This window comes from Podarcis filfolensis (assembly GCF_964270895.1).
Source record: "Podarcis filfolensis genome assembly, chromosome: 15".
In the NCBI taxonomy this organism is placed as follows: Eukaryota; Metazoa; Chordata; class Lepidosauria; order Squamata; family Lacertidae; genus Podarcis; species Podarcis filfolensis.
Window position 1 is genome coordinate 33,692,078 of NC_139618.1, and position 27,626 is coordinate 33,719,703.

At 44.3% G+C, this 27,626-nt stretch overlaps 1 protein-coding gene across 8 annotated transcripts in view; it reads left to right on the forward strand.

Annotated features, from left to right (window-relative positions):
* The window catches only part of PKNOX2 (PBX/knotted 1 homeobox 2), a 432,656-nt gene that overhangs the window by 289,495 nt on the left and 115,535 nt on the right, over positions 1-27,626 (forward strand). For all 8 annotated transcript variants that reach the window (XM_083588791.1, XM_083588795.1, XM_083588792.1 and 5 more), the window contains one exon: positions 20,288-20,427. In XM_083588791.1, the coding sequence (XP_083444917.1) occupies positions 20,288-20,427 (140 nt within the window). The remainder of the gene's footprint in view (positions 1-20,287; positions 20,428-27,626) is intronic.

Consider the following 27,626-nt stretch of genomic DNA (forward strand, 5'->3'; position numbering starts at 1 on the left):
CTTTCTGAAACCTCAGAGAGCCATACCAGTCAGGATAGACCAATGATCTGACTCAATATAAGGCAGCTTCCTATGTTCCTATATTCCTGTGTTTGTGTAGACAAGTGTTCTACAAACTGTGCCCTCCAAATGTTGTTGGACTACAACTCCAATCCCCTCTGACCATTGGGCGTGCGTCCTGTAACTGGTAGGAGTTGGGGTCCAAAACATCTGGAAACCACCAGGTTTGAAAAAGCTGGCGTAGACAAAACACAGTCAAAAATGAATCCAGTTATTTTAATCCAAGTATAACTGGCCACATAAAGAGGCCTCAATTCTTGTAAATCACAGAAAATACTTAGAAGATATTTTTCACCATGGAAAAATAGGTGTCCCCAGCCTATACTTCTCAAACTCATTGCAGAGAGTCGAATTATTTTTGTTTTGTTTAGGGAAAGGAAAGCAAATAGTGAGCTTGCATGATCAAGTTCTCATACCAGGGATATTTCATATTTATGCAGTCTTTCCAATTCTCTTGATTCTAGATATTTTTTTCAGAACGCACCAGCTGCTAAAATTAGGCGAATCTCAGCTTTCATTTGAGGATGGGAGTGCAAGTGGGAAAGATTGCAGAGAAGCTGAAAACATAACTGCAAGTTGTGTTTTAAGATGCCAGAAAAAGTATATCTGTGTTACATTACAATTATGGAATTTTTTTTTTTTTTTTTTGCAATCTTAACCATTGAAAAAACCATTGAGCAAAATTTCACTCCATCATAATCATACCTACAACACTATCCATTGTGGTTTACAATAGCCTCAGACTAACACAGTCTCCTTCACAGAGGTGATTGACAGCTTGAACTTCTGGTTCTAAACAAGCCATAGTATCTCACATCATCAAAACGCTAGCGACAATGGTTAGCAAGAACAAACCAGGATTTGCAATATAAGGAAAGCTCCCACTGTTGACAACAAGAGCTTTCCCTTCGTTGTGAACCACCAGCATGGAGTGGGCGATTCTGATTGGGACCATGACATGTGCAAAGGGCTAAATCCCCACCCCAGAAGCCATGGTCCCATTCTGGCTCTTGGGGGAGGGGGCCTGCATTGCCTATTTGTTAAACAAACTAACAAACAAAAAAGAGGCCAAACTACATGACAACATCACATCTAGTTTGGTCCTGGTTTTTTAATTTGGGGATGGGGAAGCTGTAGCACCTCAGTTGTGGTTGGACACCCAACTCAAATCAGCATCAGCCAGCATAGCCAATGGCCAGTGGTACCTTGACAACCTATGCAGGTCCACTGATTCCCTGTCCTCAGTGGTGGGTGGTCCTCTAGGGCAGTGTTTCTCAACCTGTGGGTCCCCAGATGTTGTTGGACTACAACTCCCATCATTCCTAGCCAGCATGACCAGTGGTTAGGGATGATGGGAGTTGTAATCCAACAACATCTTGGGACCCACAGGTTGAGAACCACTGCTCTAGGGCAAATGGGGGGCTGTTCCACCAATTCCAGGCAGTCCCCAGCTGCCTAGCTTCTTTCTTATATATTACAGGGGGTGGCCCTGGCTTTCAGCTTCCTCTGCCGTAGTCTCTGTGCTGCTGTTGTAGAACTCAGCAGCGAGGCGGAGGGCAAAAGTAGCATTAGTTAGCCCTCCCTGCCATTGGCTCTGGTTCCACCTACTGATGGGCTCTCTGCTTTTTGCTCCACCAGTGTCTGTGGGCACAAGCCACCATTGCCTACCCTTCTTCTGATCACCACAGCACTGTGTCTCTCACACCATTATTGTACACGTGCATGAGGCCCTCTCTAAACATTTCTGTCGAGCAAATGTGCTAATGCAATAATTCCTATGGCCAATACTTTTTTAACGAATGAGGGAGGGTGACAATGATGTTAGCAACGGTCTGATCCTTTTGCAGGAGTCACCCAGCATGTGGCCCTTCCCATACCATTGTTAATCTGGCTGCGGCTGGCAAATCCCCTTTTTATGAGCCGAAAGCACTGCTTGGCATTCTGGAAATTGTTCCCTTCTCCCTGGATTTATAGCCCTAGGACCAAGGCAATTAAAAAACACCCAGCAAGAAAAAGGCCTGACTGAGACAAAACTGGGATAAACAGGAACCAAGACGATTACCGTGCATATATGAGACTGTTGGAAATGCTGAGCTGACTTGGTGCTCTCAGTCCAATAAACCTAAAAAAAAAAGCTAATAACCTAATCCATCCTTAGAGGCAGCCATATACATTTTTGTAGATTAAGAACACTGAAATACTCTCAGCATATTGGTTACACATTTTGAGTAGCCTTTTAAGTTGCTCTGAAGGGCTCCTTCCTTACATTGGGTTGTTTTTCAGATCACATTCCAAAATTCTAAAATTACTTTGTGGGGGTGTTTTTGTCTTGACGTGTTGTGGGTGGCAAGCCAGCAATGGCTGGGGCCCGAACCACAAGTATGCATGTCCACCCCCCACGGTTCCTTTCACTCAGGCACACATACACACAACATCCCCAGCTTATCCGTTTGCACGCAGACGCATGCCCCTTTCACCTAGACTGTAAATGAAGAGCAGGTTATATATACGTTGTAAATAAGTCCTCAAGCTTTTAGCAAGATGGAGTCCGCAGTCAGCCCTGAGCTCCAGAACCTGTTTAAATAGCATGGTCTCAGGCATGGAATACATGGGCTATGAAGATCTTCAGACTCAGAATGAAAGGGAGAAACATGCAAGGAAGGCACACTTGGCAAACCCTCACCATGCTCAGCTCCAGCTGTGGAGCTGTCCTCACTGTGGAAGGACATGTGGATCCAGAATTGGTCTCCACAGTCACTTACGGACCCACTGTTGAAACCATGTTTATGGAAGACAGTCTTACTCAGCTATGCGTGATCGCCAAAGAAGAAGAAGACATGATGTCATATGAAGAAGAGGGTCCCAGGTTGTCATGTGTCAAACTTCCATTTCACACTCGCTAGTCTAAGAGCATTTAGGAACAGAATGCAGGTTTTTCTAGTTTAGTGGATCTGGCACTGAACCATGTCTAGAAATTCTGGGTGAGGCCTAGAAATTGGCCACATCAGCATGAGAATTGCTTGCGAGATTGAACCAAGGTGCATCTATCCTAGTATTTGGCACAAAATAGTGGCCAGTTGATGCCTCTGGAAGCTTGCAAGCAAGGCTGTGGTGGCGATATCCCATCCCTTTTGCGTGCATATTGCCTCCAAATCTGATTGCTCCAATTAACTCTTGCTGCTAATGATCCCTCTAATCAGTTTCACCAGGTATCCCTGCATTCTAGTATTATGCATGAAGGGCAGGGCGGGGGATGGGTGATATATTTGCATCCGTTAATTACCTGATACCTACCACCGATATGTATTCTTTACCCTGTTGTAGCAAGCAACCCTTATTGCCCTTTAAGCATAAATGTATATGTAGCTCATTAGCAGAGCACATGCTTTGATTGTAGAAGATCCCAGTTAGAAAATATTAATCTTCTAGTTAGAAAAATTTAAATAGCAGGGCAAAGAAAGACCCCTCCCTGAGGCCTTGGAGAACCACATTACCAGTCAAAGGTAGCAAGAATGAGCTAGATTAGCCAATGAGTTGATCCATGAGTAGGAAGGACGGTATGGAAATATATGTGGTGCTGCAAAGGTAACATCTTTCCATTTCCAGAGAGAAATGTGTCCAGGTCAGGCATAGACATGTATCCAAGTAGCCCACAGACAACTTAGTCTGGCCTTGTAGACCATCCATGGAAGGGCCATAGCTCAGTGGTAGATCATCTGCCTTGCATATAGGAGGTCCTAGGTTCAATCCCCAGCATCTCCAGGTGAGATTGGGAGGGATTGCTGCCTGAAACTCTACAGAGCCATCACCAATCTGTGTAGACAGTACTGAACTAGATAGACCAATAATCTGAATGTAAGGCATCTCCTTAATATTCCTGGATTCCTTGTCTACTCATCTGCAAGAGGCACAGGCCATATCAAGACTATTTCATTCATCCCTCACAATGGGTTCTTCGGCCAATATTGTTCTTGTACATATGTTTGCTATAAGTAGAGGTACATAACTATCAGTGCTGCCCATGCACAGCTGGACTCAAAATGTCAATATGAAGATAGCATTCTAGCAATGGTACCCATTGCAACAGGGCCCTGCACTTAGTCAAGAACACCAGCAACTTTTAAGTTCCTGCACATTTTGAAATCCTGGTTGTTCGGCGATCATGATTACTGCCAGTTTTAGTTTCTCTGTTATTTTTCCATTCTTAAGTCTTCCACAGTTCCATACCAGTTTGCAATTTTTTATTTTTTATTTAGATCTTCATGAGAATTCACCAGCATTTTGGTGCAACTTTCTCCTAATTTCTGTATGCAATTTTGCTTAATAGGCACACTTTTGCAAATCCATTTCTCCTAATACAATGCACTTCTGTATGTCATATCCAAAGATATATGCATTTATATGCACTCTTTATATGCATGCATTTTGGGGCTCACTGTGTAGCTAGACAACTGCATTACAAAATTCAGAGAATGTGAATTTCAGGTTCGTTTTGATCTGCAATTTTTTTTTTAAAGTGTAAATTAGATCAAGTTGCCTTGTGAACTGAAACTATCCCCCATCTCTTAATGCCAACTGAGCAAAGCTGTTACATCCTCTTGGCCTGCCCATCCTAACACAGGATGTAAGTGCCAGTATTTTCTATACTATAATCTGTAAGATCCTAACAATAGTATCGCCATGGCCAGAGAGCACAAGGAAGCTGGGGAATAAGCAATGCAGCATGGCTTTCTGGCTAAGCCCTATGCTTCGGCACGTAACCTGAATGCCTCCTTTCCTGTTAATTAAGGCTAACAGCTTTAAATTGGTGGGTCTCGTTATTTTAGAAGAGCCTAACAGCTTTAGGATTAAGTTTACTGGCCCTGAATTGTTGGAATCCCTCCATAACAGCTATGAGCCAGCAGCTGGGAGAAGTTTAGGGCTGAAGGGATTAGCTGTTAGCTGCATCGGAAACCTCAGGAGTTACAAAAGAATGCAGATTGAGGGTTAGTTAAGTGTGAAGAGCCTAATTTAATTCACATTATACTGTGGATTAACAAATCGCAGCTGCTGAAAGGAGCCCCCATGGCTAGTCATGGTGCCAAGTGCTTTCATGTCCCAGGAGAAAGTGATCAGCGCTCCAAACACTCGTTTCTGGGTTGGCCAAGGATTTGCCAAACAGCAGCACTGATGTTTCAGCAGTAGGGCTTTAGAGTCCGGATCTCCAGCAAGATCCATATCACTGGAAAGCATTTCAAGTTGTTAAGAAATGCGATCCCTCTGGAGAAATGTGGCTTAGTTTCTTTGAAAGCCCCCTGATGGTTGATTCACATGCTTCTGAAGGCGGGTCAATCAGCAGGACTGAATTTTGGGGTACACCCTGAAGTAGCCATGACATTACTTTGCTGCACGCTGCAGTCTTGATTTGGCCATGCAGGTATTTTCCTACGTCCCCATTAGCCAACTTCCAGAAGCTGTTGCAGCTTGGCAGTGGTGCTGCAGAATATTTTTCACCATGCGGGAAAACCTTAGGACATGGTTAGAACTTGATGAAAGTATGATATAACTAATTGCACTGGGCTCCTGGGTAGTGTTGATGGAAACACAGTCACTCCCTGTAGATCTCATGTATCATCTCATTATTACCAAAGTAATTAATGTCCTGAGAAGTAGCAGGTCGGTTTTCAAAATGTGCTTCTAGGAACATAGGATACCGAGTGGGAGTTTTGGTTCATCTAGCTCGGTATTATCCAGGCATAGGCAAACTCGGCCCTCTAGATGTTTTGGGACTACAACTCCCATCATCCCTAGCTAACAGGACCAGTGGTCAGGAATGATGGGAATTGTAGTCCCAAAACATCTGGAGGGCCGAGTTTGGGGATGCTGACTGGCAGTAGCCTTCCAGGGTTGCAGGAAGTGCCTTCACAGTTTTGGGAAGTGGCTTTCCCACCTCTTTCTCCATGGTTTCAGAAAGCTGCTTTTCTGGCACCTCCTGCTACTGAGCAACCATCCATCCCTCATTCTGATTTAACTCCTGGACTGCTGCTCTGTGGGTTTTCCCTGACCGTTGTAACTCATGGCTCAGCACCTCCTCTGGGGAATGTCTCCTAGGCCAGAAAATTCCTTTTTGTCCAATTGTTGGTGTTTCTCAGGGTGGAGATCCCATAAAAATATGGCTGAGCCAAAGTCTCCCCTAATTTAATAGGACCATTCATTTCCCCCACGAACATCAGCAAATGGGGGTGGGAGCGAGCAAATTCTCAGAACTTTCAGGTGTGTGGAGGGGTACCATTATAGGTGAAGTGTTCCAAGATTTCTTCTTCTTTACAGGAATAAAAGCACTCTTTTGCCACGTAAAAGCAACAGCTAGTTTGCTATTTGTTTGGACAGAACACTCCATGAGAACAGAGTTATGGGGGATTTGTTCCCCCTCCCCAAGAATGCCCCTGGGAGCAGTGCTGAAACATGGTGCAGTGTTGTTCCCATAGGGAATTCTATCTCCTAAAGATGAATCCAATCTTTGAAGGTGGTGCTTCTCCTAACCCCAACCCCAGAAATTCTGAAAATGGCCTGGGCTTTGGCAGGCAAAGTTGCAGGCACAAGTTGTTCTGTGAGAGTCTTAACAGAGGAGTGCTTAGGAAGAAAGCAGCAACCACAGAGATAGTGTTATTAGAATGAGCTTTCAGCTTTTTGACATCTTTTTTTGCCCTCTGATCTGTAGGGATTTCTGCTGGTTGGGACGGCAGTGAAATGTTATTGATCTTTTCCTTTGTGAACGCACACGTCTGCTGAAGCCACAAAGCGACTGCATTTGAGCATCCAGTCTCTGTGCATTTTTTTTTTGTAAAAGTCCTGTTCTCTGCATAATTCTGCCTTTGGATTTTAGCCATGTCCTCTGATGCTTTGCAGATTTGGACAGAAGTATATATTAATAGCCCTGACGCACTTGGAATCCTCATGGAAGCTTTTAACTGACAGGTTCGCTTTTGTCAGATGCTCAATTATTATTTAAGTGGTTCCTTAAAGATTCCTTAAAAATTAGCCTAAATAAAAGTTATCTATCTATAGTTATCTATTTCAGCAAAGTTTGTTCCATGCTGATCATTTCATCTTTCTTTCTTTCTTTCTTTCTTTCTTTCTTTCTTTCTTTCTTTCTTTCTTTCTGCATTTTGCATTTTGCATTTTGCATTTTGCATTTTGCATTTTGCATTTTTATTGATTTGGGTGGGTTGGTTTTTTTGCAAAGTAATAAAAATAGCACACCAACCAAGCAATCATCTCTACAACCAAGCCATCTCCTCTCTCAAACACACATTTATTTATGTACCTTGGAGCAAAGCTGTAACGTCCCAAACATCTGAAAGACTGCCTCATTCCCTACAGACCCTCTTGCGTGTTAAGATCAGATTGGTAGTTCCACTGCCCTCAGAAGTTCAGGGGCGGTGGCCCAGGAGAGAGCTGGTAAAAAGGAACCATCAAATATGGTTTTTCCTTCTAAAGATTAATGGTGGCTCCCCCCCCCCCCCGCATTTTTAATGATTTTATACTTCCTTCATTACTGCCAAAGGGCACCCTATGTTGAAGTTACGGTCCCATACAACGGTCATCATGAGGGGGGTGGAAGGATTATCAACTAATATTTTGTTAAGTGAATGAAAACCCTAGATATTGCATAATTTTTTGGCATTTGAAATGCTGAGGTGGTTTGAGGTAAGCATAAAAAAAGAGTCCTGAGGTGTGTGTTTTTTACCTGCTCCAAATGGAAGTTAATGTTTAGGGAAGCTTTTAATATTTGATGCATTACTGTATTTTAATATTTTGTTGGAAGCCCCCCAGAGTGGCTGGGGAAGCCCAGCCAGATGGGCAGGGTATAAATAATAAATTATTATTATTATTATTATTATTATTATTATTATTATTATTATTATCAGTAAATGAACTAAAATCTTCCTTTAATAGAAAAACAGAAACGGGATGTCAACTATATGTTTAGGTTTTTCAAAGGAGACCTGTTTTTGCTCATACTTCATTTACTTTTATGAATTAGCAGTACATATTGGGAAGGAACAGTAGTATTAATGTCAAATAAGTAAATGAAGGCTGCAAATCTTGGAACAGCAGTCATTTGTAAATCCCATTGGGCTCAATGGGAGTGACTCCTGAGAAGACATGCCTAGACGGCGAGTAACTGGGCAGTGATTCTTATTAGCTTACCCTGAGTCCACATGGGGGCAAGACATAGGTGGGGCACCTCCAGCCTCCAGGACAAATAACGTGACAAAAATGCTGCAGATTGAGAACCTCTGCTTCCCTGATCATTCCCTTGCAGGGAATGTAAATTTGTGCCATGTAAATCAGTGCCATGTAAATTTGGTGCCGAATGGAAGCCACGCTGCCAGGGTCAGATCCACTTGAGGGCTCCTGATCAGCACGTCTGGCGTTTGGTGCCAAATTCAAATGGTGTCAAAGGCAAGCAGCACATGCAGAGGAACAAATGGGAACCCTATTTGATATGCTGTAAATGTTATTGCCCAGCTTGTGAGCCAGTGTGGTGTAGTGGTTAAGAGCGGTAGACTCATAATCTGGTGAACTGGGTTCGCATCCCCGCTCCTCCACATGCAGCTGATGGGTGACCTTGGGCTAGTCACACTTCTTCTTTTTCTTTTTTTGCATACAAAGATGTGTTTATGAGGAGAAATTTGCACTAAAATGGTGATGAATTTTCAGGAGGCTTTCAAAGTAGTAATTATAGCAAATTGCTACAAAATGTCGAGAACAGAATTTAATACAGTGGTACCTCGCTTTTTGAACGTAATCCGTTCTGGAAGACTGTTCAAGTTCCGAAACGTTTGAAAACCAAAAACTTAATACAGAAGCCTCTCAGCCTCATTCACCCCACAGAGTGTTTGTTGTGAGGGAGGAAGGGAAAAGGAGATTGTTAGCCGCTTTGAGACTCCTTAGGGTAGTGATTAAGCGAGATATCAAATCCAAACCCTTCTTCTCAGTGGCACACGGCCTCGCCACATTTTGCAAATGAGCATACTTATAACAGCCATGTCCCCATAACAAGGCAAATTTTGCAAGCCCTCTTCTGACCATTGCTTTTAAAAACCAAGGGAGTGTTTGCTCATAAGAAAAGCTCCTAGAAAAGCAAAAGCATATTTTCCTTCTAGGGATCCCTTGCCCCGATTCTCTGAGAACCTGTTGGTCAAAGCTATTGTGGCGTAGCGGTTAGAGCGTTAGACTTGGCTTGGGAAGACCTGGGATCGAATCTCACTTGGCCATGAGGTTCACTGGCAATTGACTTTGGGTCAGTTGCCATCTCTCAGCCTAACCTACTTCAGAGGGTTATTGTAAGGATAAAATTGGAGGAGCTGGCATGTATACTACCTGTGCAATAAACGTGTACTAGATAAAAATAAAATAAAATATAAACTATTGGCCAGCCTCCTGCCAAGCTCATTTTGATCCCTTTTGCAAGAGCTTCTGTGTGCTTGGGAACTGGAGCAGCCATATCCGCCTCACCTGTGCCTCACTCAACGTGCAGCAGCAGGGCCAGCTCTAACCATTAGGCAGACTAAGGAAGCCTTCTCAGGCAAATGATCTAAGGCAGGCATAGGCAAACTCTGGCCCTCCAGATGTTTGGGACTGCAATTCCCATCATCCCTTACCACTGGTCCTGTTAGCTAGGGATGATGGGAATTGCAGTCCCAAACATCTGGAGGGCCGGAGTTTGCCCATGCCTGATCTGGGGTGTCATGAAAAGGCAGGAAATGGTTAGTTAGTTTTTACTGTCAGGGAACATACTTGTGGGATTTATTGTCTCAGGTGTGAAAGTAGCTTGACTGCTTTTAGACAGTATGGGTTGTAGCTAACCAAATTCTACTCACAGTAACCCCATTGAAATGAGTGGATCTTAGTTGTGTCCTTTAATACAAATGGTCTCTTCTGAGTAGGACTAACATTGGATGCAACCCTATGCACCTTGACTGGGGGTTGGGGCTACTATTTGTTCCTCAGGCAGAAAAATGTCTTGGGCCGGATCCGTGCAGCATACAAGGTTAATGGGAGAGTCCTGGTAAAGGGTTACATTCGGGGCTAGCCCTACTCAGAGCCAACCCGCTGAAGTTAATAGTCTTCATTAATTGGCTTCATTAATTTAGCTTCATTAATTTCAGCGGGTCTACTTTAGGACTGGCATTGGTTGCCAAAGTACAGAGTTTGGAAAGGAACTAATTCCGGTTCATGTTTGCCCTTTGGCGAAGCAAACTGCTTTTGTTCACATTCAGTTCATCGTTCAAGCCCATGCATATAATCCTCAGCACAAACCCCACTAAAAATCAGCATTCAGAGGGTTACAAGTTTCTGTGCTAAAGTATAAGATATATGTAAGAAGACTAAGAAAAACAACAAAACGCACCACAGTGGAATGTGAACTGTTTAATTTTATTTTCCCCAACAAGAATTATCTTTAGGCTTAAAGGTCCAAAGAGTCTAAAGAAGTTTTTTTAAAAAACACGTTAGTGAAGTGAGTGAATTAAGTGAGTATCTGAAGAAGTGTGCATGCACACGAAAGCTCATACCAAGAACTAACTTAGTTGGTCTTTAAGGTGCTACTGGAAAGAAAAAAATTTTTTTTTTTGTTTTGAGTGAATTAAGTTCATTTTGAGGTAGTACTTTGAATGATTTCTAGTTCACCTTCAGCTAGAATACCCCAAAATGAACTTAATTCACATTTTGTTCACCCAGCAGTCATGAGACCTACTTTCAGGTGTCGTTCACATATTTCCAAATGTCACTAAACCGAACTAGTTCCTTCCAAGCACTGACAAAATATGAGAGGAAGTGACTGTGACCCTGGGTAGGTGCAGGAGAGGAAAGAGGAATGCAATTGTTCTGTGCACACGCAGAGAGTGTGAGCGCGAGAGCCAATTTGTTTCGCTTCTGGCTTTCTGAGATATGTGGCAAGGTGCAGCTCCCTGCATTGCGAAGGCCACTTTGCCACCTCGTAGAGGATTTCTGGGCTGGAGTGAAATCTTTGCGTTATGAGCCTCTTTCAAAGTCACACGGGCCTCTTTATCCTCATCTCTTAAATGTGTCCCTCTGGTGAGAAAGGTCACTTTGCACAAATGATACCTTGGTGGGGTTTTTATGGCTCTTGGAACTTCTGTGTCATCGTTTGTTCGCTTCGCTGCTCCTCTTGGTTCCTTCTTTCACTTCTCTTCCCACCCCCCCACCCCCCACTCCAACGAACTAAGTTGAATAGACGTGGTGTTTTATAAAACACAGCTCCATTTCCCATTAGCTGTTCCTTGAGTGTGACTTCTTTCCTGCTTAGGCAGCTGAAACTGGAGACGGAAGAGGCAGCGGGGAAATGTAGTTAACTGTTCATTCCTACTGGGAGTTTCGGAGGGGGGTGCGGATTCTGACACTAGAAGAGCTTCATCATACTGTCACACTTTCCCACCCAAGTCTATTTTACATGTGCAAAGAAGGGCAATAGCAGAAGACTGCTAAAAATGAAATAGAACACCGACGCCCTAGAACAAATCTGTCAGGAATGACCACCATGCCCAAACACAGAAACAGTTCAGATTCCAGGTGCTTTTCCCCCCATTCCTCCCAAAATCCCCCAAATACTTTCCTGGCCAAGCACCTTGAACTCTGTCCCTGCATTCCCTCCCTGTAGTTACCTTGGGAAGCTACAATTGCCTCTGATCAGGGTTTTGTGGCAGGGATACCAGCGCATACCAGAAAAAAAGGGATGTGGGTGGCGCTGTGGTCTAAACCACTGAGCCTCTTGGGCTTGCCGATTGGAAGGTCAGCAATTCGAATCCCCGTGATGGGGTGAGCTCCTGTTGCTCTGTCCCAGCCCCTGCCAACCTAGCAGTTCGAAAGCATACCAGTGCAAGTAGATAAATAGGTACCGCTGTGGCGGGAATGTAAACGGCGTTTCTGTGCGCTCTGGTTTCTGTCACGGTGTTCCGTTGCGCCAAAAGTGGGTTAGTCCTGCTGGCCACATGACCCAGAAACTGTCTGCAGACAAATGCCGGCTTCCTCGGCCTGAAGGCGAGATGAGTGCCACAACCCCATAGTTGCCTTTGACTTAACCATCTAGAGGTCCTTTACCTTTTTAGTTTTACTTGCATACCAGAAATAGAGGCAGAAATTTGTGGCAGTGCATACCAGAAATTTAGGTTTGCACGGTTAAAAGTGGATTAAATCACTCTGCCACCCTGTCCATGAAGGTCCATTAAAGTGGTTTTTCAGAGTTTAGGTATTGACTGAGAAACACACTGAAAAATACAGGAGTAATGAACTATTAGCAGGAAGATGTGTAAATGTTGCATGAGCAAATGAGGATTTCAGGCTTTTAAATTGCAGTGGCACCCTGTGCGGAGCCAAAATCCGCCCACAACACCCCCTGGCCCCTTGTCTTCCATTCTGCTCAGTTAACTTCATCACAGTTTAAACACCCCGCAGCGCCCCCTAGAGCCGGCTCCCAGTGCAGCAGAGCTGGTCAGACTGCCATAAATCCACCTCTGAATGTCCACTGTTATATATATAAACCACCCTGCAAACTAACTAGAATAAATGCTCAATAAAGGCTGGGTAGTCTAACTTCTGTGTAAGCTTTGTACAAGCAAACCAGGATGATTGCTCAGTAAATTAGTGGTCTGGAGCCATCCTTAAACTCCCAAGGGCCACTGCAGCCAGGGATGCTAGTCCTAGCCACAGAAGCTAGGACTTGCCGATCAGAAGGTTGGCGGTTCGAATCCCCGCGACAGGGTGAGCTCCCGTTGCTCGGTCCCTGCTCCTGCCAACCTAGCAGTTCGAAAGCACTTCAAAGTGCAAGTAGATACATAGGTACCGCTCCGGCGAGAAGGTGAACGGCATTTCCGTGTGCTGCTCTGGTTCACCAGAAGCGGCTTAGTCATGCTGGCCACATGACCCGGAAGCTGTACACCGGCTCCCTTGGCCAGTACAGCGAGATGAGCGATGCAACCCCAGAGCAAGTCACAACTGGACCTAATGGTCAGGGGTCCCTTTACCTTTACCTAATAGGAGTTAGGTCTCTTCTGCATTGCCCCACCACCACCACCCTAGAGCGATCCAACCCAAACTGAGACCTAATCACAAATGCTGGACCAGGCACCAAACCAAATCAGGAGGACCTTGCATAGCCCTAGTTTGAAAGATGTTCCTGCTTTCATCTAATTCTGTTATCTGCCCTGTAAGAGAGAAATTTCCATGAGTGTTTAGGACTAGATGAACTTGCCTCTGGGTTCAGGTTCGACTAAATGACCATTGAGGTTCCTAATGTACCATGGGCCTATGGATTTCACACTTCTGTAGCATACCATCATCATAGCCTGTTTAGTTGTGTGCCACTTTCCCACAGAATTGTGCCCAAAGTGGTTTACAACATATCAAACAAACTGTAAGTTGTTATATAAAAAAAACATTTTGTACATACGAAGCATCACCTTGTTCCAGATGCCGTAGTTTGGATCTGAGATGCAAATCTTCAGACCTTCAGAGGCTCAAAACCACCTCTCAGCTGGGGAATTGTAGAAACTCTCTGCCCGGCCTTTAACCCACCAAACAGGTCTTATGTCCGATGTTATTGTGGGCGCTATCCCACCTGGAAAGGTATTTAGATTCTCCTGAAACATACCTGTTTGTGATTTTGCTGAAAGGGTTCCTTGTGTGAAAGCATCGTTTTTTACAGAAAAGCCCGGACAGAAGGCAAAAGTAGACTTCCTATTCCAGTAGCTTAGCATAAATATTCCCTCCCCCTGCCCCCACCATATAAAAGACTGCTTGATGGGGCTTTTCAAAGGCAGGAGAACTGACTGTCATAAAAGGGCTGAATTTTATGAAAATAAAGAGGAAGCAATGGGAAAAACATCCTTTGAGGACAGAGCAACTGTTTTAATAATCTTCTGGTTCTGCTAGGGGCCAGTAATATTGAGCATAATCTCTCCAAATACACAGGAGAATCTGTCTTTTGAAAATTGGGAATCTGCATAAAAATCCTGCACTTCATATGTTGCTTTATAATAAATTAAAGCATCTCTAATGGAAGTTCTTTCCCTGCTATTTTGTCCTTGAAGTTTAGGGAATAAAGTCCTGAAAAGTGAGCGCATACATTAAAGATGCAATATCTTTCCAAGCATGTTGCGGATGAACCCTGGTGATCAGAGTACACGCGGTGAAAGTGCACTTGATTGTTGTCAGTCAGATGAACAAGAAGACGGTTTTGCTGCCTCTTATTTTCTGATTTTGTGTCTTGGTATTTCGCTCTAGGACAGTAAAGACTACATAAATCTGGTACAGCTGTAAAACTGAGAAGGGTGGAATCATCTGTGTACTGCAGTAAGCAGTATACCCCAAACTGACTTAGGTGTTTTCATGCTAGTGAGAGACTTGAAGTCTGGTATGTGATACAAATCTTATCCTGATTAAATATATGAGGCATACATTTTGATGTTTCTGCTGATGTTCCTCCAACTGTTGCTCATTTCTCATGTTGCGTGTTGAGGACCCCCAAGACACCCCCAAATAAAAACACGGTTCACACATCATTTTTGTTTTGGTTTTTGGCATAATTTTGGTCACAACTTTATTGAATTACAGTATGTGAGTGGTTGCTTAGGCATTGGTTAGTGACTACCTGTTCCCACTTGGAGGTAGGAACAGAACTGACAACTGCACCCCTGTGGAAGTCAGTAAGGGTAAACAATTTTGGGGAGAGAATAAAGCTGGGCACCAGGCTCTCACCTCTCCCCAAATGCTCCCATGGGCCCTTGCGTGGCCCTAGCCCTTTGCCAGGGATTCGGACAAAAGCATGGCGAGCCCCTGGATTCCTTTAATGGAATACCCTTGCAGCAGCAGCATTGGAGGGGCAGGCACAGCCAACCACATCCCCTCCACCAACCAAAAATTAACTAGTGCCTAACCGCAACCTTACAAGTTGTGACGGTTTGCTACGAAGTAGGCAAAACCCAAATGGCGCCAGCCAATCAGCCAAATGGTAACATTCCTACCAGGCCCCTGCCCCAAAGCAGACGACCCCATGACAGGCATAGCAAGGTCAGTGTGAACAAACCCTAAATAAAGGGAGGGTGGGCGGGTAATCCGATATGCACAGCGAAAAGAGGAAGCTCAACGCTGCGCACAGGGAACATAGATAGCACCCCCATCAATCAAATAAAATGCAACAATAAATTTTCCCCAGTAACAGTTGAAGGTGTCCAATAAAATTCGTGGCTATCCAAACTAACCTGCCCAGCAACAGAGGATGTCATGGTTGCTCCCACCACAACACGTGCTCTCCATGAAGGAGAACCCACTTTATCATGGAAATGAAAGCAAATGGAGGACCAGAACATCATGTCTCTGGTCCCCCATTTGCTGTCATTTCCATGTCAGGTGAAGACTCAGGTTTCTTAATTTAAGCCACTGTCAGTTTTTACCCTGTTCTGTTCCGTTTGTAGTTCATTTTTATTTTTTACTCTTTGGTAAGCTAATATGGGGATGCCAACTGGTCGATGAAAGACAAGACGTATCTTTCAGAAATAATTAAAATGGATTCTGGACCAGTTGTAGTTTCCTAACTGTTTATTAACAGTGATCCCACCAGGAGAGAATTGCAGTAGCCCAACCTGGATGGTATCAAGAAAAGCAGCAATATAAATAAATATGTAGATGAGTATAAATGTAGTAAATAAATGCGTAAGTTATAAATAGTACTGTAGTTTCTTCTTTTGCCACCAACTCTTCCTTTTTTTTTACCTTCTCATATTTGCCTCTTCCTAAAGAGGTGCTGTGAGCCAATGCAGCCTTGGAACCTTCCCCAACAGGAGTTCGTCATAGTCAGCAAGCTGGTGCTTTGATCAATCATTAGCATCAACCTTCTGGTTTAATTAAGTCCGAAGAAAGTGACCTGGGGAAGGCAGGCTGGATGGCTTCATGTCAGAGCTGCCTTAACGGGCGACAATGGTACTTTGTTAAAATGCATTAACGTTCACTTTACATTCCTCTCATCTCTTTAAAAGCTCCAAAATCTCTTGCATTACACAGACCTCTGGTCACTTGGCTGTGAAATGCATTCAGTCCGTAGCAATGGAGGCAATACAATTGCTTTAAATCCTGTTTAGAATTTCCAAAAGCCCTTTGGAAGCCCATAGTGATTCATTAGCCTTGTTCAGGCCAGCAACAATGGAGGCGACAAGGCATTTGCACCATGAATTTTTCGGAGTTTTAGTCTGAGCACTCCCTTTGTGCCTTTCTTTCTCAGCTTGTTGCCATTGCTATTATATATGTGTGTATATACACACACACACCCTTTGTTTTGTTTTACTCTGAAGTTTTCAACTCCTTTTCTCCATACTGCAGGGACAAGCTGCTACTTCAGAGATCAATCCAGATGTTTTCTCTTAGTGCTACTGCAGCTGTTTCCAGGGCTCTTCTTGCTTTGTTTTGGTGGCACATTACATGCTTGGTAGCGGCCTCTAGATTATGAAACCACTGTCTGCTTTCTGTTCAGTTGTCCCCCAATTTGGCTACTTTTAGGTGTGTTGTGAAGACCTTTTTGTCCCAGCATGGACAAAATCTACACCTTTGGGGTGTAGATTTTTCCCCCTGTTGACCTTGCTGGTGTTCAGTTCTGCTTATTTTATATGTTCCTGCTGGTTTTTAAGTGGGGTTTGTTGTTGCTGTTACTTTAATTCATAGGAGCCAGCTCCTAGGGACTGAGGTCAATAAAATATTTGAGGGAGTCACCCCCAAGTTGATGGGCATTTCCATTCAAATAGTGTGTGTGTGTGTGTGTGTGTGTGTGTGTGTGTGTGCACGCGGGCCATGTCATGTGATCAATTATGGGGCAGGGCTTACCTCCCCCCTGCCCCCCATATTCAAGTTGGCACCCCTGCATTAATTATATATTTGCTGGCCACCCTGTGCTCACAGTGCCACCCGTGCCCCATGTTCATAGGTAGTGTGCCTTTGAATACCAGTGACTGGCAACAAGAAGAGGGGGATTTAATGCTCAGATTCTGGGCTTCCAAGAGACATCTTGCTGGTCACTATTAAAATATGCTGGGCCATCTCAGGCTTTGATTTGAACCACCCAACAGGGCACGTCCTATGATCATCTTGGGAAAAAATAAACTTTCACACAAAAACTTAGCAGGTACCTAGCACTTGTGATTGGTAGTATGTGTATGCCAGGCAAGACTTCCAGGGCTCACTTTGCAGGGTGTTATCGCACAGGTGAGGAACTTGTGACCCTCCAGATATTGCTGGCCAGCAACTCCCATAGCCCTCCAACCATTGTACATACCACTTGAGACTGATGACAGTTGTGGTTCAATAGTTTCTGGAAAGGCAGATGTTCCTCACCCTGCTGTAATAGAACTGCAGCCTGGAGTAAGTAAGCAACTCAGTGGGCTTATGATCCTGCTCCTCTTAGCTGTGACCTTTTGGTCTCTTCCAACTGAGTCTCTTTCCATTGACTTTCTTGAGCAGAATAGGTTGGAAAGACCTCTGCATTGCCCACATTCCTGTCTCCTCTTCCAAGGCAGGCTTAGTACATTATTGGTATAGCTTGAAACCAACCTGACCTCTGTCTGTATGCTGCAAAATACATGAAGGGCATTTAGACCTCATAATCTACTTCTGAGGCATGGAATCCCTTTTCGCTGCCAGGAAACCTTATACAGATACATTACCTACTCGAGGTATTTGCACAGGGGCCTTGCTCTTTATTTCTCTTTTAAACTTGGCACTATAGCACATTAACAGGGGACTCCATTAGGCATGGGGATAATTGCATTTATTCCAAGGAGCAATAATAGTTTAGCAAAAGCCACGTGCAAAAAGAGAGCACCCAGCCTGGTACCCATCAGCCAAACCACTTCTGTGCTGGTTGTACAATAAGTTCCGCTGGAGAATTCCATGTATGGTTTGACTAAAAGTAAGTGCATGAAACAGATACCATCTTTGATTCTACTTTGGTGGGTGGAGAGGGTGGGGTGGAGAGAATAGCAAAAGATAAATGCTGCTATTAAAAGATCTGGGTTAAGGGCTAAAAAGAGGCAGAGGAGTTCATGTTCTGCTGACCAGTGTAGTGGTTAGAGTCGCCTTCCCTAACCTGGTGCCCTCCAAATGTTGGACTGCAACTTCCATCATCCCTGACTATGGACTGTGTTGGCTGGGCTGATGGGATTTGTAGTCCGACATCAGGAGGACACAGGTTAGGTAAGGATGGGTAGAGTGTTCAATTCAAATTCTTACTCAGCCATGAAATTCACAGGGTGTTCTTGGATCAGCCTTTCCTACCTCGTAAGATTGTTCTAAAGATAAAGGAGCGGAGAAAAAGTTTATATACTGCAATGAATTTGTTGGAGATAGACCAGGGTAAAAACACGAATATAAATCATGTAGAGAATAAGTGTTACAACAGGTTAGGCCATCTGATCTCATCTACTGTCTATATATATTTACCTTCCATGGGTCAAATAGCAGTTTCTGGGGAATCATGTTATATTGGGGAAATGGCATGTGCGGGGTTAAATATCCCTTTCCTCAGTGTCACAAACCTGATCTGATTCTGAGGCCCTCTTTCATATGTTTTTAAAATAGAACGCTCTGTTCAGATATCTCCTGTGTCTTCATGTGTAGCATTGGCTTGAGTTTCCAGTGTTTAATAAAAACCTTTATATACAAACATGCATCCATGACTAAAGAGAAGATTAAAAATGTTTCAAGAACAAATCAATGAACTGCAAAAGATTCTTGGAACTCCACAAACGCCAGCATCATTTTGGCATAAACACAGTTCAACAGCTACATATAGCAGAAAGTAGGCTGGTGGCACTCAAATTTCCATATGGAATACAGAAAATGTTGCTCTTTCACGCTCTGATATGCTTGCAAGCAAGGATGTAAGAAGGCATCAGTTTTCTGTTCCAACCTGTATTCTTGCAACCAGTGCTGTTTCCGTTCTGCTACACTTTGGCTTCTGCTAAAATGTACATTCTCTGTCTTGCTACTATGGCCCAAACTGACATAATTATGTAACTGAATGCATTTCGACAGGAGGAAAATGTCAAAAGCAATGCAGAAAACAATGTGGTTATTTATGCAATGCTGGTGGACTTTTTTTTAAAAAAACCAATGATTAGCAAATATCAGTTGCATTCACTTGCGGGATTTCCGTTCCTAACCTCGGGTGAACATGAGAATGGTGGCAATTTCCACTCGCCCTTCCATTTCCTTTTTTATTATTATTCAAAATTATAACAAGACATATTATCCAAAAACATATCATCCTTGTCCCCCCCCATTTTTCCTCCCTCCCCCCCCAAAAACCCCCCCACCCCCCAACTACCCTCAGTTCCAGTCTTTGGTATCTCTAAGAATGCTGTTTTCTGCATGTTACAAAGTTGTATAGATCCTCAAAATATTTAGCTGATTATTATCAATAAAAAGTTTCTGAATGTTTATTCAAAACCTGCCAAGGAGTTCAGTTCACTTTGTTGCGTCTTCACATACTTTGCAAAGGGTTCCCATTCATCCTTAAAGTCGCAGTTATCCTTGTCCCGTAGCTTATATGTCAGTTTTGCCAGTTCTGCATAGTCCATCAATTTTTCTTGCCATGATTCTTTAGTTGGGATTTCCTCAGTCTTCCATCCTTGTGCTACCAGAACTCTCACGGCCGTTATCACATACATGCAGATGTTTTTCAACTTTTTTGGCAGGTCATTCCCTACAATCCCCAACAAAAATGCCTCGGGTTTTTTAACAAATGTTAAATGGATTTTCTTCAATTCGTTGTATATCATTTCCCAAAAAATTTTAATTACCTTACAATCCCACCACATATGATAAAATGTCCCCTCCTTTTCCTTACACTTCCAACATATATTTGAACTAGTTTTGTACATTTCCCCTAACTGCACTGGTGTTGTGTACCATCTGTACATTATCTTCATGTAATTCTCCTTCAATAGGGAACAATCTGTAAATTTTAAGTCAGTTTTCCATAATTTTTCCCAATCATCCATCTTAATGTTGTGACCGCCCTTCCATTTCCTACAGAGGTTTCCGACATCCCTACTTTCAAGCAACCCGTAGAAATGCTAGTGGAGTTCCCCGCTTCTCCTCCCAAAAGCAACCTCGTGTGCATAATTTGATTTCTTTTGCCTTTAAACCTCTTGCTTTCCTGTCCTCTTCTTAACAGATGACTGCCACAGCGCAACAGCCGGCCAAAGCCCAGCCAGTACACATCAACACACCTTCGGCAGCCGCCAACACTCCTATCCCCAGCACTCCCATCGACCCTCAGGCACAACTGGAGGCTGACAAGCGAGCTGTCTACAGGTACAGAGGGATTCTGCTGCCAGGCTGCTCTTTAATGTCGCTTCCCATCCCTGTAGCGGCATGCTGAGATATTACTGGAATCTGGCCTGGGGCTATCTTGTCAGCGAGATGCTGCACAGAGGCTGCTTCTTAGCCGTCTTTGTCAATAGACTGAAAAAGACAGGTTCCAGTGCATGTTCAACTAGGTGAGCCTCAAGCTGAGGACTTAAAAGAGATTTGCTTTCTTTGTTGGAGCTGGAGTTAAATTACAGGCAACAGAATGGTGATGTGGCAATGAATGTTTTGAACGATGGAGGAAGAATGGCTTAGGGGCCCTGTCTGCGTGATCCGTTTCTTCTTTGGCAATGCAAATGCATTTTGATTCTCGCTGGCTGAACGCAGACCAAGCAAGCATTGAACTTCTGTTTTAGGGGTCGGACATATTCAAAGCACTCAAAAGTAAGATTGACTCCTGATTTAAAGAAATCTAAAAATTTCCTGGGGGTAGGTAAAGGTAAAGAACACCCAGGAGGTTAAGTCCAGTCAAAGGCGGCTATAGGGTTGTGGCGCTCATCTCGCTTTCAGGCTGAGGGAGCAGGTGTTTGTCCGCAGACAGCTTTCTAGGTCATGTGGCCAGCATGACAAAACTGCTTCTGATGCAACAGAGGACTGTGACGAGTGCCAGAGTGCATGGAAATGCTGTTTACCTTCCTGCCACAGTGGTACCTATTTATCTACTTGCACTGGCGTGCTTTTGAACTGCTAGGTTGGCAGGAGCTGGGACAGAGCAACGGGAGCTCACCACGTGGTGGGGACTCGAACCGCCGACTTTCTGATCGGCAAGCCCAAGAGGCTCAGTGGTTTAGACCACAGCGCCACCCGCGTCCCTCTATCCTGGGAGTAAGCTCCATTGCATTCAGTAGGAACATGGAAAAGGGAGCCAGCGCTACTCACCCCACAAAGCAGCCAAATGAGAAACAGGTATGCTCCAGGTGCAAAGGATGCTGGTTGCCAGTTGGAAATAAAACTGTAGAAGGGAGAAGGGGGATTAGTTGCCGTGCTGGAACCTTTTCCATCTTGTAGTATCCTGGAAGAAGTCATGGCTGACTAGAACCTGGAAGAGGAGCACGTTTTGTTGCTGGTCCCACTTGTCGATATCTAAAAGCACTCTTAGAACAATATTAAAACGTATAGCATAAAAATAACATCTTAGAGAAGAGCCTTCACCAGAGGTGACATAATAGCGGTGGTAATTGATTGCATGCATATAATACTCATTTGCTTGAACACCACCAGTGGTAACTCATTTTGGGGAATCGCTCTTTGCTTTCTGCACCCACGGCCAATGGGCAGCCAATTGTCGGTGCGGTGCTTGAGTATGTCAACACTCCTGAAGGGGACTTGCGATGCCAGCGCTATGCGAAAAATCCCTCTGCAAATGAGCTGCGTGAGTGAGGCAGCCTGCAATTTTGAGTCCTTTTGTAATTTTTGATTTCACACTGCATATTAGCAGATTTATGTTTTATATGTGAAGAAAGGAGCCTGAGAAAAGGGAAGCAGGGACTTTCATGCAGGATAGAACAGTGGCGGGTGGGGTAGGGTGGCAAGGCAAGGAGAAGTGTGTTTGAATCGAAGCCTTGTATATCACACTGAGTGCCTAGAGGGGATCCTTTTTGGTTTTTTGTTTTTTTTTTAATTAAAATTTCTTGCCTCTGGGTAGCATGACAGTTCAAAACCGCATTGGGGATTTTTCATTTCATGTCAATAAATTTAACAAGGCCCTATTCAATTCAAATTAAGGCTTAAGCTGTATCTTTTATGCTCTCCTCTTGGAGAGGACAGATAAAAAAGAAAAATATATGTGGCACTTAATTTCTCGTCTCGCACCTGCATGCTGATGCGCCAAATCCCCCAGCCTAAGCTAAAAGAGAGCAGTAAGAGGAGAATGTGATAGCAGTAAGTTTGTGTTGGTGGTGATTGATGTGTTAGGAAAGATCATCTCTTTCCACCAATCCAAAACTTCAGAACGAAGTGCCTGGTTCTGAATGGAACGTGCAGGAGTGTCTTGTTTGCTACCTGGCCAAAGTACAACACAGTTTGGGAGAGCCTCTGTATAAGGAGCGGTACCTGGGTGTGCTTATTTTACTCTTCTCCTTCCATCCCCTTTTCCAGTTGCTCTGTGTCTACTAGCCTGCAAGCCCATGAGCAGGGCTAGTGCCATTGCTCCTAATTTTTGTTCAGCACCTATAGATTTTAGATCTTTCCTAAATCCTCATCATTGTTGTCTGCATGATTGTTCTGTGTTGGTCAGTAGGACACTGACTGTGGCTGGATGGGTGGGTGGGTGGGCAGGAACAATGGAGGGTGGGTGGGTTTTGTTGTTATGAAACAGAAAATTCAGTATTTTAATAGTTAAAGTAGCAAGAATGATTGGGGCTAAGTTCCTCTCAGAAGTATTAAGAAACAGAAACCTATATGCTCGGATGAAACATAGCGATCGCTTTGGAACCCTTTCCCTGTGTTTCTGTTTTATTTTGCTTTTGAAAATGTTTTTTGGGTTCTTTGGACTGAAATAAAGTGTAGGTATGAATGTGGAATGAGAGGTGGTGCCATTTTGTGCAGCAAAATGTCTTAGACTTCCCTGACGTTGATTAGTATCCATATAGAACTTAAAGAAGTAACTTTCTCCTGGTGTAAACTATATACACTTTCTTATATATGTAATAGGGACGCAGGTGGAACTGTGGGTTAAACCACAGAGCCTAGGACTTGCCGATCAGAAGGTCGGCGGTTCAAATCCCCGCAACAGGGTGAGCTCCCATTGTTCAGTCCCTGCTCCTGCCAATCTAGCAGTTCGAAAGCACGTCAAAGTGCAAATAGATAAATAGGTACCACTCCAGCGGGAAGGTAAACGGCGTTTCCGTGCGCTGCTCTGGTTCACCAGAAGCAGCTTAGTCCTGCTGGCCACATGACCCAGAAGCTGTACACCGGCTCCCTCGGCCAATAAAGCGAGATGAGCGTCGCAACCCCAGAGTCGGCCATGACTGGACCTAATGGTCAGGGGTCCCTTTACCTTAACAAGAATGATAATGACTGATGCTAATTGCAAAATAATATTAACGTATGTGAAATCTGGCTGTGTATCAGTGATATATTAGGAACATTTCTGTCTCTTTTTTCTTACACACATACACACACCAGTACATAGTATGTCCATGCCTACAAGAGACAACAGCAAAACTCAGTTGTGGCACACTTTATTATGCCCATCTCCTGTTTTGTTCATGCCACTTACGGAGTTGGCCTTTGATCTCTTCCATCTTCTTCCACTTTTCCCATCTGAAATACATTAGTTGCTATGGAAATGCATGGAGGAGGGCCCATGCAACTCCCAAATGCAAAGTAAAGGCAGTTTAATAACTGGTGCCTTGGCCTGAAAAATGCTCTGGATTACTTAAGGCCATTACTGGTGTACGTGTCTAATTTGTGTACACTCAGCGATGTGCTCCATAGAAGCAGCTAAGGATAGGAAGAGATACACCACCATACCAGGAAATGCAGCTTCAGAGAGACTTAAATTCTGACGCCAAATTCTCACTTCTTACTTCCTGGTTCTCATTTAGCTGAGCTCCTTCGTTGAGCTGGCATACCTCATAGCAGCAACAGTGCGCTGGTCGGAGCTGAGCAAGGAAGTGACCACAGTAGGATCCAGGAGCAGCGAGAATAAGCTGAGATCCAGGAAAGGCTACCATGAGCCAAGCAAAGTTTCAACCTGATGTCAGCGGCAGGACTGAGGAGGAATTGTGGGGACTGCCCCTCCTTCTCCTGAACCTTCCTGAGAACAGGAGGACAGTATAGATTCAGAACAGTGGTTTGCAGAAGGGCATAGTTCAGAGGCTGCAGAGGGGAGAAGCTGGGAAGTATTGGGAGAGGAACAGCAGGAAGAAGAAGAAGAAGCACCAGGGGAGATACAGCTGACAGACTCAGTGTCCTTGGAAAGCATTCCTGACCTCTTCTCTCCCAGGACCAGGTGAACATTGAGAGTAGTAGAACAGAAAGCTCAGAGACAGAAAGCTCAGATTAGCTGACGCAGGACTGACGTAGAATAGGAGAGACGTAGGGGGTGGGGCTTTACTTGGAGCAACGCCATTATCTAGGGAAGACTGCATCTCTTTGTCTCTCTCTGTGAATAGTGAATAAAATTATTTGGTAAGAAATTTTATTGTTTATCTGATTCTTGGCTGCCACCCTGGGAAGGATTGGATTCCCCAAAACCCGACGCCTGAACAGAAAGCCTTCAGTGCAGCCTTTCTCAACCTTGGGTCCCCAGATGTTGTTGAACTACAACTCCCGTCACCCCTAGCTAGCAAGGCCAGAGCTCAGGGATGATGGGAGTTGTAGTCCAACAACATCTGAGGGCCCAAGGTTGAGAAACACTGCTTTAGTGGCTCTATTCCAGGCATAGGCAAACTCGGCCCTCCAGATGTTTTTGGCCTACAACTCCCATGATCCCTAGCTAACAGGACCGGTGGTCAGGGATGATGGGAATTGTAGTCCCAAAACATCTGAAGGGCTGAGTTTGCCTATGCCTGCTCTATTCTCTCGAAGAATCAACTAGGAACCTACGGCCCTGGACCATAGCTCTCCCTATCCCTGAACATTGCCCTTGCTGGTTGGTGCTAACGGGAGTCAGACTGCTACAATAGTGCAGGGTGTGTGTGTGTGAATAGATTCCCCATTCCTGGCATAGACAGATGCTCTACCTCAGGCATAGGCAAACTTGGTCCTCCAGATGTTTTGGGACTACAACTCTCATGATCCCTGGCTAACAGGACCAGTGGTCAGGGATGATGGGAATTGTAGTCCCAAAACATCTGGAGGGCCGAGTTTGCCCATGCCTGCTCTACCCTGCATCCCTATTGACTTACCAGTTGGGGCTATTGCATCTTTTAATGAGACCCTTTCTATTTCACTGGCCATATTTGTGGTACCAGCGGTCCTAGCTGTGATGATGGGAAGAGTGCATTCGGTATTGTTGCTTACGTGTGTATAAAAGGTAAAGGGACCCCTGACCATTAGGTCCAGTCATGGCCCACTCTGGGGTTGTGGCGCTCATCTTGCTTTAATGGCCGAGGGAACCGGCGTACAGCTTCTGGGTCATGTGGCCAGCATGACTAAGCCGCTTCTGGTGAACCAGAGCAGCGCACGGAAATGCCGTTTACCTTCCCGCTGGAGTGGTACCTATTTATCTACTTGCACTTTGAGGTGCTTTTGAACTGCTAGGTTGGCAGGAGCAGGGACCGAGCAACGAGAGCTCACCCCGTCATGGGGATTCGAACCACCGACCTTCTGATCGGCAAGTCCTAGGCTCTGTGGTTTAACCCACAGCGCCACCCGCGTCCCTTAAGCGTGTATGGCAGCCCGCCAAAAATCCTTTGCGGGGCAACCACTGTGCCACAGGAGAGGGAGACGGTTCTTAAGTGGTTTGCACCTATTATGTGCTTAGTGGTGATGTGAGTTAGCTTGGACTCTAAAGAGCTGGTTGAGGATAACACATTTTTTGTCTACAGCGGTTTAATCTATTTCACCGTAATGGACAGAAGTGTTCTGCTTGTTTGTTTTTTGGCTGTTGTGGAAGTGATGCTGCCTGAAAGTCATAACTCATGTGCAGTCATTGCAACATTTAGCGAAACCCCCATTTATATCCGGAAGCTTTCTTCTGCCAGAGTGCACTCTACGCTTTCCGTAGACATCCAGAGAAATGCACTTTCTGATAGATTTATGGTTAGTGCTGAAATTTATAACTCACTCAGTTGCGTGGGGATCATTTTCTATTTTATTTTCCTTTAATATCTAGTAAAAGCAGCCTTTTTTCTTGGAGACAATAGAATAAAATGTTTCTGTTGGGAGCCTTTGGCTTTGAGGTTGTTCGCCGCTGAAAAAGATTCTGCGGAAAACTCGTTGTGCAGGTTGCAACAAACCTCAAAACCTTGCTTACAAGTTCTTCATTGATGCTTTGAAGCATTCTGAAACCTGCACAAAGTTTTATGGAATAACTGTCCCATTATTTTAAAGCTTGCACTAACATTTTGCACAGGAAATGTGGGACGAAATAACTGGAAATGAATTGGGGCCTGTCAAGTAGCTCCTCGGTCAACAAAATCCCTTGGACTGGGATTTAATCAGGCCAGTTCCTCACCCAACATACCATATTTTTCCATGTACAAGACAACCCCTATTTCTTTTGGACCGCAACAAAAAATGGAGGGGGGGAGAATTGCCCAAAGTTGTTGAGCTTTTCTTGGGGGAAGATTGCCTAGAGTTGTTGAGCTTCTAAGAAAATAATATTGTCTTATACACGGGAAAATATGGTACCCCGCAATGCTAAATCTTTCGTTATTGGGTAGACATCAGAGGCAACAAGTCCCTGAACAAATAAAGTCCACCTGACTTTGTCCTCTGCACTTCTCTTTTACCTGATTTTTAAACAGCCTTAGATTTAACCATTTTCCTAGTAGGCACTGGCGACCGTGAATTCTGTGCAGGCAGTAGAGGGCTGCTGGCATAGATCTCCCCATTCTTTTCCCATCCGTCTGCCTGGTTTCCATGCTGTCTGTACAGAAAGGTAAACTCATCCCACATCCCTGTCCCCTTCACCCTACCAGCCTAATTTGGTGCGGTTTTTTATTTTAAAAAAAGAATATTATTAATTTGCTATGAGGCTAGTACAGGCATCCCCAAACTCGGCCCTCAAGATGTTTTGGGACTACAGTTCCCATCATCCCTGACCACTGGTCCTGCTAGCTAGGGGTGATGGGAGTTGTAGTCCCCAAACAGCTGGAGGGCCAAGTTTGGGGATGCCTGGGCTAGTACTTCCCATTGCCATCTTGCCACGAAGGAGGCAGCACAGGTTAGTGATCTCTTGGTAGACCACTAAAAAAGAAAGAAAAGAAAATCCCTCATGCTACTAACTTTTGTGGACATATTTGCAAGACTGTTTAAAAAGCAAATTGAGACACATCCAGCATTTTGATGCCTCCTTCTGCCTTGAGCTATGGGTATTAACTACTGTTAGGAACATAGGAAGGTGCCTTGTGGCAGATCAAACCACCAGTCCATCTGGCTCAATGTTGTCTACACTGGCTGGCAGCAGCTCTCCAAAGTTTCCAACTGGGGATATTCCCTTTAAATTTAAAAAAAAAAGTTTATTATAAATTTTA